A 10,585-nucleotide genomic window follows, 5' to 3' on the forward strand; every position below is an offset into this window, starting at 1 on the left:
TGTGGTATTGTGGTAAACTCAGTACTAGAAAGAGAAATTTAGCTTCTGAAGCACATGAAGTAAGCTGCGACTGAAATATGTACACATAGACACTCATAGTCTTATACACAAGCTGGCACTTTACCATTTATTTGGTTATAGTTATTTATGCAGCTAGAAGCTCTTGGCTCGCCTTAGGAATGCAAGAGGTGACTTAAGTTATGGTGCCAGAAAATATTCATTCTTTCGCTGTATGCTGTTGGGGATTTTAGGGGGAAATCTTGACTGATGGATTTCAGTAAATACTCAAGTGATACTGTAATTGTCTTTCCTTCTTTCCTTTTCCTGGCTTTTTGAGTAAGTTTGAGTTGGGGTTGAGACTGATTAGGTGGTTTTATCATTGACTGCATTTGGTTTTGTGTCTCCAAGGGTTATAAAAATGTGTGGTAGTCTAATATAACAAATAATTGTCATGACAATTAAATGTCATAGAAAAAGTCACAACATTTCAGCTATTTTAATGTACACTAACTAATGATGTAATATGCATCATAAGCCTATATACAGTAATTTTAGTTAATGCTTTGACTAAAAGTATTTTAAAAAATCTAGAATTTATAGTGATAAGTTTTTGCTTTGAGTATTTTAATTTTTGTAGAATTATTATTTATAGTGATTATAAAAATATTATTTGTGTTAGAGTTATTCTGAGTGTGAGTGTTAATGGGATCCCTTTACAATAACAAGCAATGTTTCTAATATTAGCAAACCTGATATTTTTCTTCCTTAGGCAGATGGCCATGTGCCAACATACCTGCTCATTGTCTATTTATGATTGTAGGAGTTTCACCAATGTGTCTCTTTGACCCAAATGTCTGTGTGACAGGAGTTTAATTAAGATGATTATTGAGCTTGAAATTAATTCATATCATGCATACTTGTGTACGAAATGCATAAGACAAATCAGATCAGAAATTCAAATCAGAAATGTCAAAGCATTACCTTGGGATTCAATAGTCTGTGTGGACGATTATTTAAGATGCAGTGAACTATTTGTCCATCTCCCAACTGCACAAATATGTTATTGAATCTTTCAGAGACTAGTCAAATCTAGACTATTCGACTATTTTTAAAACATATGATTAAAATATTGGAATTACAACATTTTTTACATTTCTGTAAAAGTAATATCTAATTATATTTAGAATGTATGCACATTTATAAAATATTCATAAAATAATTGCAAAAAAATGTTTCAAAAGTTTAATAATACTTTAATAATACTGCAAATACATGCTTTTCTACAGTATAATACATGTATATACATTATGTAGGCTACATGGTATTCAGTTTTCATCAGTCTAAAGAGTGACTGAAATATTTGAATCAATGCATAATGACTAGGAGCAATACATCATTGGGTAAATGCTTTGCAAAACAAAATAAACAATGACAGAAAACTTGTATATACACGGTATATAAAGTACCTCATACTGTTAAGATTGTAAAAAAAGTGCATCTTTAAAGAGGTTTAAATACATTAACAATTTAGAACTGTGCATTTTTCAATGTGAATTAACCTTTATACTTATTATAAAGTAATACTTGACCCCTGTGTTTCACATTAACAGATGTGAACTAATATTCCCCCTACCACTCACATAGTTTCATGTACATATACTGTCTAAATCTTACTTATTTCTTTTTATTCAGTGACATTTTAAGGTCAATGAATTTAACATTCACACTCTTTTACACATTTACATGATTAATATACAGTCAAAAGAGGACAAGTTATTTTAGATAACCTGACTGCTCTTCTGATCTTCATTTACACCTTGTTTTCCACCTGTATGATTAGACTTGAATTAGGTTTAATGTCCCACAGTTTCTTGTCCTCATTATGATGCACAGGGTTCAGAGTGCAGAGGCTGGGATCCTATGAGCCGCCGAATAGTGAGTTTTACCTGCAGGCAATTTGAGTAGCATTATTTACAGCTCTCTGAACGTAGTGAGAGAAAAAAATAAACAAACATTCTTTTACTGCAAATCGTCATCTTACCTCATCCTTGCTTAGTCTTCTTACGTATGTCTGTATCTCTTCTACTGTGTCTATAAGCAGGTCATTGAAGGCCAGGATCTGGTCCCCCTTATGGAAGAGACACAAGTCCTGAATCTTCCGACAGTCAGAGACACTGGAGAGGAAAAGGATGAATGCACAACAACGAGAAACATATTGTAAGTTGTTAATTTGTACTCATGTTAATGTTTTCTCTATCAGGATTGGGTACAGGATATTTTAAACGGTAATAACTGTAATCAGTTATCAGTGAGAGTTGTACCATGGTTTGCCTTCTTCTTGTGTCAAGATCAGACTGTTTTTCAGATCATTTTGACTAACGCAGATCTCCTTCTCAACATGTGTGTGCGCTTCACTGTAGAATAGAAATATGCATTGATACAGTTCAAACAGATGCCACATTTTTCTGAAATTTTCTGACATTCAAAATCTTGCTGAGGAACAGTAGCAGTGAACTGTTCTATTCAGAGATGATTTGCATCTCCTAAGATGTTAAAACCATGCCAAAAGGTTGCTTTAATCTTAACATTCATCCGTGACCAGACCTGTTCAGCAAGAATGGACGTTTCAAAGCAACAAAACACACTATTCAGCAACTCTAAGATAGGAGTTGGTTTGTAGTCTTTAAATAAACAAAGAATCAAATCTATCTGTAACATCTGAGGGACGGAGGGGAATGAACATTACAATGTGTCAAAAGGCAACAGATACTGAGTTTATCGTATCTCACTCTTCTGACTCAATAGTGCATGACGTACATAACAGTGAATCAAGAATTCAAAATTACTTTTTCTGCATGCACGTAGTGTCCGTATCCTGTTGGTCTTCTTCAAAAGCTCTTTGCCTAATAAGAAAACACCACAGAAAAATAAATGAATTAAAATGTCTCTTAAAAAAATTTATTTTATTAACAGAAAGTATTTTTGATTCCAGTAGGCCAGTTAAAAGTGCTCTCAAACACTTACAATGATGCCATGGACATGTATTCACTGTCTTCTGCAGATTCATCCTGCATCTCGTCCTCATCATCTTCATCCTCAATAACTGGAATCTGCCAGATAGAGGTTTGAGTTTTTTTAAAGCATATTTTTAGGAAGTTTAAGAGTATTTATGTCCACACTGTATATTGAAGAAAGTGTGTATAAATGTGTAAAACCTTGAGCGCTACTGGTAGTGGAGGTTCGCTGAGCTTGCGAGGATAATCATAATGGCTGTACGGTGATGGGTAAGTTAGCATTAATTCAGGTGCTGACCGTCTGTCACCAGGCTCATCCTCAACCATTGGTTCCGAACTCTTTACAGGTTCAGTTGCTGATCTAAATCTGTTTTCCTGTGGGAAAAGTAAAGCATTTTTATCACTGCATAATTGCAATATTTTCTTTTGTTATTCATTATTCGGGAAATGGTAATATTAAAATCAGTAGGTGTTTCCTAACCTTTAACAGGTAGTTTATAAATGCATACAAGTGAAGAGAGAGATATTTTAATGTTTACCTGAAGGGTATTTCTTGATTTCTGGGTCTTCATTACCTTGACTAAGGCATTGAGCCAGCCATCCACATCATCACTGAAAACACCAGAAAACATTTAACATTACTGAAAAACTGCATCACTTGTTTAGGGTTAGGTAAAATGAAAATTTAAAGTCTCAACTTTAGACATGGACTAAAACCACAAAACCTTTATTTTGATTATATTGAGGCTTTGATTATTATTGTTTTTTTGCATCTGCATCATGCTGGCTTTAATGGAGCTTTATGTAATGGAAATAAGAAATATGGTCAAAATAATGGTGGCAAACCTGTTTTTTCCAATGAGGAAATAATCTCTTGAATGTTTTGGTGTGTCATCTTCCACCTTCAAGAACAGCACAGAGGATGGAGAACACTTGAAGTTTTTCTGGATCCAGTCCCATTTCTGATGTGCCTCGGGGCCAATAAACAACAGGCTGATCCTTTAAAACAGAAGGACATTCTCATTATAGTGTGAAAATACTTTTATATACATTAATATACACAATAAATGTATTTTTGACTTTAATAGACTTTTCCTTACTTAGAAAGTTCGATCTCTTTTCTTTCGTTTGCATAATATGCCAGCTGGTAGGAGTCTTCTCCAGTCTTGGACAGCACAAACAAACGACGCTTCCATGATTTCTGTGACAGATATAAAACTATTAAGTTTCACAAACAGAGGAACTGTCTTTGACACTGCAGATATTTTGATTTCAGGTTTAAATGCAAAATGAGTCGTACAGTGTTTTTAGTCAGGGCTTGTTGAGCGGGGGACTTGATCAGGTATCCAGTGTACAATTCCTCCACCATCGCTGGTTCATTGTAAAATTTTGAAGTTGCTGCTGCAGAAACATAATTAAAGCAACATTAAACACATCAATGCCACTCAGTCTGAGTTTTTAAATTGTATTCCTTGATTATCCTATTTTCTCATTTTTTTTTATACTTACTTGGTTTCTTTTTGTTGTTGGACATCCTGATATTGTTGCTTTGATTCTAAAATAGATGTGAAATTATATTTAAGTTGTTTTACTTTAAGCCACTGATATAGTTGATAAACAGATGTAAACAACAGTGATTTATAAAAATTAAAAAAAAGCTATGTCAGAATAAGATCAACTAAAATGCAATTGAAATTATCCCTCAACCATATTTTAAATATATAATAATATGTTATATAATAACATAACTTTATGAATGATTTAAATGCAAATTCCAATTCTCAGAATATCAGTATTATCTTTACATGCTGTAAGCATCACAAAGCAGAATCATCATATCAGAAGCAATATTCTGTAATATTATTGCCTTACCTTGTGTCAACATAAAATGAGTCTCCTCTGATAAGTTCTTCAGTTCTCACGACCTGTATGTTATGATAGCAGTTTAGGAGGAAGCTAGAGGACTTTTGTCTCTTCCAGAGTGTTATGCTAGTAACAGGAGGAGTTTATGGTTATATGTAAGCTCAGGTGTAGGGATCCCTCCCCTTTGACTCTCTGTCATTTGTTTGTGGAAATTTCCAGACAAACGTGTTCATGGCAATGTGGTATTGTGAAAAACATTGTACTACAAAAAGAAATGTAAATTATGACGCACACACAATAAGCTGCGACTGAAATATGTAAACATATACACTCATTGTCTTATACTCAAGCTGGAACTTTGTCATTTATTTGGTTATTTAGGCAGTTAGAAGCATTTGTTTCTCTTGGGAATGCAAGAGGTGACTTAATAAGTTACCGTGCCAATGAAATAAAATAAAATAAAATACTTTCTCTGTGTGCTGCTGGGGATTATAGGGGGAAATCTTTGCTGATGGATTTCAGTAAATACTCTGATGATACTGTCATTTTCTTTCCTCCACCCTTGATTTTTTTCCAAATGTAACATGCTCTTGGCAGGTTGAGTTGGCGTTGGGAGTGATTAGGTGGTTTCATCACTGATGGTATTTATTTTTGTATGGTATTTATTATCTCGAACAGTTGAGTAAATGTGCGGTAGTCTAAATAAAAACAGAATATAACAAACTAAATAAAATGACATGACTTTTTTTTATATTTGAATGAACATTAACTAATGATCTAATATGCATCATAGGTCTGTGTGAAATAAAGAAATGATGCTTTTAAGTAAAACATGAAAAGAATTCTAGATTTTTATTGTGTCATTGAGGTTGATAAACTCACTCTCTGCTAAAACTGTTGATTAGTGTCTGTATACATAATGGGTGTGTAAGAGAATATTTTTCATTGTTGCACTTTACTTGTTCCTGGCCTAAGAATAAATGCAAAATTAAGACCTGACACTGATTTATCTAATCCGTACTTTGTACAGAATGCACAGATACAGATAAATTCTGATTTTGAGGACAAATTGGAATAAATATCGGAAGCAAAGATTTTATCATAAGAAACCTTTATAATCAAAATGGTACATAAATAAAATACACAAAGAAAAGCAATGCACTTAATTTGTTTGTGTAATGAACAAAAAATAAAAAGTCATTTTAGAATATCAAGATATAGAAGATGTCAGTTAGTTCTGAAACTCTATGTTAGAGAACACACACACTTAAGTCAATAAAACCAAAACCAGAAATATGTTATTAAAAGACAAAATAATGACATTGATACCTTTACATTTTATTTTCTTTACTTTTCACATCAAAGCAGTTTATAAGAATATACATTTGTTTCAAAATGTTGTCATTTTAAAATATATATAATATACAGTACATATTTACATATGCCACAAAATTTTCTGTATTATTCTGATTCTTTTTTTTTTAAATGAGCTGCCTTATTCTGAAATAATTGTCTTGTGGTCATTTGCTTTAATAAGTATATTTATTATTGTTTATTTATTTTTATTTATCAGTAAATTAATGCAGTTCATGAAAATTTTGCGGTTCATCTCATTATCACTTTCAAGTTTCAACTGAGTGGTCCAATGCAGTGTTATTTTGAAAACATTAATCATTTTGCTTTGCTTTAGTGCTTAAGTCAGCCAAACAAAATGTATGATTAGCATAAAAAAAAATCCTGTTCAATTTTACATTTATTTGAAAATTAATTAAACATATCACGAAACAAATACATTCAGACTTGTTTGCAGGATGTTGGTCTGTTGTTGATGAAGCCTGAGTTGTTATTCATACTGACAGATCATCTGTGTCGTCATTTTCATGATTTATTTCTGTTGTTAGTTCAGTCTCCCATGAGTAAAAAAAGAGGGAAAATATTAGTAAAGTATTTTTGTGTGTATAAGTTTGTACTTCCTCTTGTGTTGGTTGCATGTATCTACCTTAATACACTTCAATTTTTTGGGAGAAATGTAGTTGGGTTCATGGGTCACAGATGATGGCAGCTCATGTGTAACATATTTTGTATGATCCCACTCAGTTTTCTGTTATTGGCACAATATTAATGATGATATTATTTTCTTGTCTTGTTACATTATTGCACAAATACAAATAAAGTCCAAAAATAACCAGACAACAAAGGGTTAACCAGTACAAAAACAACAAGCAATGTTTCTAAAATTAGATAAACTGTTTTTTCTCTCTCTCTCCAGATGACAGGCAGATTGTTTTAGTCATTTGATATAATCAGTATGGGTTGCAAAAAAAGTTTAATGGAGCAATTATAAGAGCTGATTATTGTTGTAAATCACAGTCAAATTGGGACTAAACTGCCAATCTCCTCAGGTGAACAAAAAAAAGATTCTCAACAATAGTTGGGAAACTTTGCATTGGGCAATAAATAGAATACTAAAGACAGGAATCATTAAAGGTCATAAATCCTGTAATACCAGTTGGCAGCATAAACCAGACCTATTTTAGCAGCCCGTGCCATGTGCCAGCATACCTGCTTATTGTCATTTTCTGATTGCGGAGGTTCACTGATGTGTCTCTCTGACCCAAATGTCTGTGTGACAGATGATTCAGCTTAAAGAAATATTTTGTATACCATGCACACATGTGTACAATATGCACGAGGCACAGTTTTTAAGTCAGAAATGTCAAAACATTACCTTGGGATCCAACAGTCTGTGTGGACGATTGTTTAAGATGTCAAATAAAGCATTGAACCATTTTTCCATCTCCCAACTGCACAAATATGTTATATTGCATCTTTCAGAGACTACAAATAATATCTTGACTTGATTTTCAACTTGAAATTACATTTCTGTAATTTGTTTCTAATTAATTTTTTTATATGCATATTTATAAAATATTCACACTCAATTTATACCATAAAACGAACTATAAATCACTGCTCTAAACAAAGCAAACACATTCAGGACAAACCTGTTTTCTCCTATAAGGAAGTAGTCTCTTTCTGGTACTCTTATAAACATTACACATGAAGAAGAACATCTGAAATTGTTCTGAATCCATTTCCACATTGTTTGCATCTCAGGGCACAGGAACATGTATGTGACACTAAAGGACAGACAGAAAAACCGATTCATTCTTCTGTAGTTTTACTGTGCTGTACTTATTATAATGGAAAGTTTGTCAAGAGAAACTATTATGTTGAATAGATAAGATAGATTGCTGTTAAGGTACTGTGGGAGGTTGCTAGACAGATGACAGGTTTTTGGGGTTTAATGATATACTGTAATACAGAAAGTCTAACTGGTTATAAATAGTGCAGAGTGTGAATATTGGACATATACTTAGACAAGTCAATGTCTCCCAGTGGTTTGTTCTTCTCTTCATTTTTGTAGTACTTAAGTTGGCACATGCTGTCCGTGTACTTTAGAAGAACAAAAAACCTCCTTTTCCATGATTTCTGCAAAAAAAAAAAAAAAAAAAAAAAAAAAATTTACCTGTATAATAACCTGTCCTGTTTTTTCCTCTTCCAGAGAAACATACCTGGGACTTGAACAGATTTTCCGGGGGAGATTTGTAAAGGTATCCAGAACACATTTGTTCCTTGGCTCCATGTATGTAAAATGCATAGTTATTATCTGCAGAGATAAAAAATAAAAAAATCTATTTAAAACAAAGCCACACGTTAGTTTTAATAACACAGATCAAAGAGCTTTAAAATAACACACCTGCCATTTTTTTCAGTTGTGGTGAGGAATGGGATGCTGTCAGTGTGAGCCTGAGACCAGAATAAACTGTGGTTATTTCAACATATACAGCAGAATGATTTCAAGTGCCAAAGTCTTGAAACTCAAGGTGTTTTTAAATGGTATAGTACAGTTATAATGGGTGCACATAGTAGGATCTATTTTTGCAAATGAATATCAATCTGACGACATCAGAGAAGGAATGCCATTCCAGATCGGATTTTGAATAAAGACTTTGTTTGAAATGTTTACTTAAATGGTATGTTAAAGCAACACTATATAATTTTGGCGCTCTAGCGGTTAATAAACAAAACTGCACGCATCCTGCGGAAGAACATTCTAAACGGAGCTACTTCTCCAAGTTTATGTCTATGGCGATTCACGCAGGTATGTGTTACTCCGCAGTGGTGACGACCTGAATGAGCTACAATGATCCCAAAATAATCACTTATTATAAATGTACCGTAGTGATTTGGGATAAGACAAAAAGGCAGTTTGGTAGATGAATTTATGATGTACTCGCTCATTATATACATTTTGCAAATTTTGAACACAGAAAAAGTTACACAGTGTTGCTTTAATTATTTTTTTATAAATTTTTGATTAAAGTGTAATTTGTTATGTTTTGTTTTGTTGTATATAATTTATGTTTTGATGCTCAATTTCATTCATTTTACCTTTCTGATGCAGAAATCAAAATTCTACCAAAAAAGCATGCTGTTTTAATAATAAAAAAGTATGATTGTATTATTATTTGTCTAAAAAATATAGTTTCTGTACCTGATATAGATGTTCCCTGTGTGTAAGAACACAAAATGTGATTAAAACGAATGAGGAAGTTTACACCATAGTTGAAAAACCTTATAAGTGATGTCACAATGAAGGCGGTGATTTGAGACATATGTACTCGAACAAGAAAAACATGTCAAGAAGTACTTGTCAAGTTTAAACCTACTTTTTGCATTCACTATTCAAATAATGTAAGAGTATATTGTCTCTGTGATATAACATACACTATTGCCACAGACTTACAGCCTGACATTGAAGGTTAAGTCATTTCTGCCACCACTGAACTGAACTCATCCTGTCTTCCATTGATTATAAAAACAGAAAGCCCCGCCCTGAACTCACGCCATTGGTTGAGCCAAAGTTGACTTGTGGAGCTAGTCGGGAATCTCAAACAAACAGAGCAATGTTTTGATAGAGCTGTGTTTTTTCCTGTAAGAGTGGGCGCAACCATTTTTTGAAATGTATGGCTCTGGGTTCCTGTGTCATCCGTTTCCAGCTATTTTTAGCTGTACAAAACTGCTCGTTTTGCTCCTTGATACTGGAAATTCGTGTTCTTATCATATTATTTTAATGTATAATCTTAATTATGAACACACTGGTTTGTAGTGCAAACATTATTACCATTTACTAAACGTTGTTATTCTTCTCGTTATTAATAAATGAACCGGAAGTCTTGCACATTTACAGAAAACGGCTTACTTCTGCATTGAAAAATAAGGTGGATAGTCTAACTTTTTGGGGAAATAAACATGTTAATAAATATTGAACTGAAATTAAGTCTTATTGAAGATATTACACACTTTCCAAATTACTCCATATAAAAGTAAAAGTTAAAAATGACAAATTACACATTTTGATTTGATTTACCACAAAAAAAGAAAAAGAAATACCTCACTGAAAAACATTTTTCTGAAATTCCCTCACAATTTACATTCATATGCACAGAAATCTGCATTATGCAAGAAAAGTTGCTTAGGATTGTGTACACAAAACATGTTTTTGCCTTTGAAAATGCGAGACATAGCAGATGGAAAAAAAGCAATGCAAAATTTAAAAGATGCTTGTATAAATGTCATTGTAAGCTTTCAGCTAAATGACAGCATGACATGCATGTTATAATCAAGATGTCACTCGATAATCA

The 10,585-nt window shown here is 32.9% G+C and overlaps 1 protein-coding gene across 1 annotated transcript; it reads right to left on the reverse strand.

Annotated features, from left to right (window-relative positions):
• Positions 1-1,232: 1,232 nt before the first annotated feature.
• plekhs1.4 (pleckstrin homology domain containing S1, tandem duplicate 4) lies at positions 1,233-9,829 on the reverse strand. Its single transcript, XM_042734854.1, has 20 exons — positions 9,436-9,829; positions 8,638-8,687; positions 8,453-8,547; positions 8,254-8,369; positions 7,883-8,017; positions 7,606-7,681; positions 7,440-7,499; positions 6,877-6,978; positions 6,731-6,784; positions 4,524-4,569; positions 4,315-4,415; positions 4,115-4,215; positions 3,861-4,013; positions 3,554-3,626; positions 3,216-3,389; positions 3,025-3,110; positions 2,847-2,903; positions 2,322-2,414; positions 2,042-2,174; positions 1,233-1,946 (listed from the first exon to the last, which is right to left on the reverse strand). Exons 2-20 carry the CDS (start codon positions 8,642-8,644, stop codon positions 1,881-1,883), a joined length of 1,728 nt encoding a protein of 575 aa, XP_042590788.1. The 5' UTR covers positions 8,645-8,687; positions 9,436-9,829; the 3' UTR covers positions 1,233-1,880.
• Positions 9,830-10,585: the final 756 nt, after the last annotated feature.

Source organism: Cyprinus carpio, chromosome B12 (genome assembly GCF_018340385.1).
Source record: "Cyprinus carpio isolate SPL01 chromosome B12, ASM1834038v1, whole genome shotgun sequence".
In the NCBI taxonomy this organism is placed as follows: domain Eukaryota; kingdom Metazoa; phylum Chordata; class Actinopteri; order Cypriniformes; family Cyprinidae; genus Cyprinus; species Cyprinus carpio.

Coding starts and splice junctions, on each gene's coding strand:
- plekhs1.4 (XM_042734854.1), bottom strand. Junction 3,390..3,553: donor AATCAAGAAATACCCTTCAG/GTAAACATTAAA, acceptor CTTTTCCCACAG/GAAAACAGATTTAGATCAGC. Junction 1,947..2,041: donor GAAGACTAAGCAAGGATGAG/GTAAGATGACGA, acceptor AATTGCCTGCAG/GTAAAACTCACTATTCGGCG.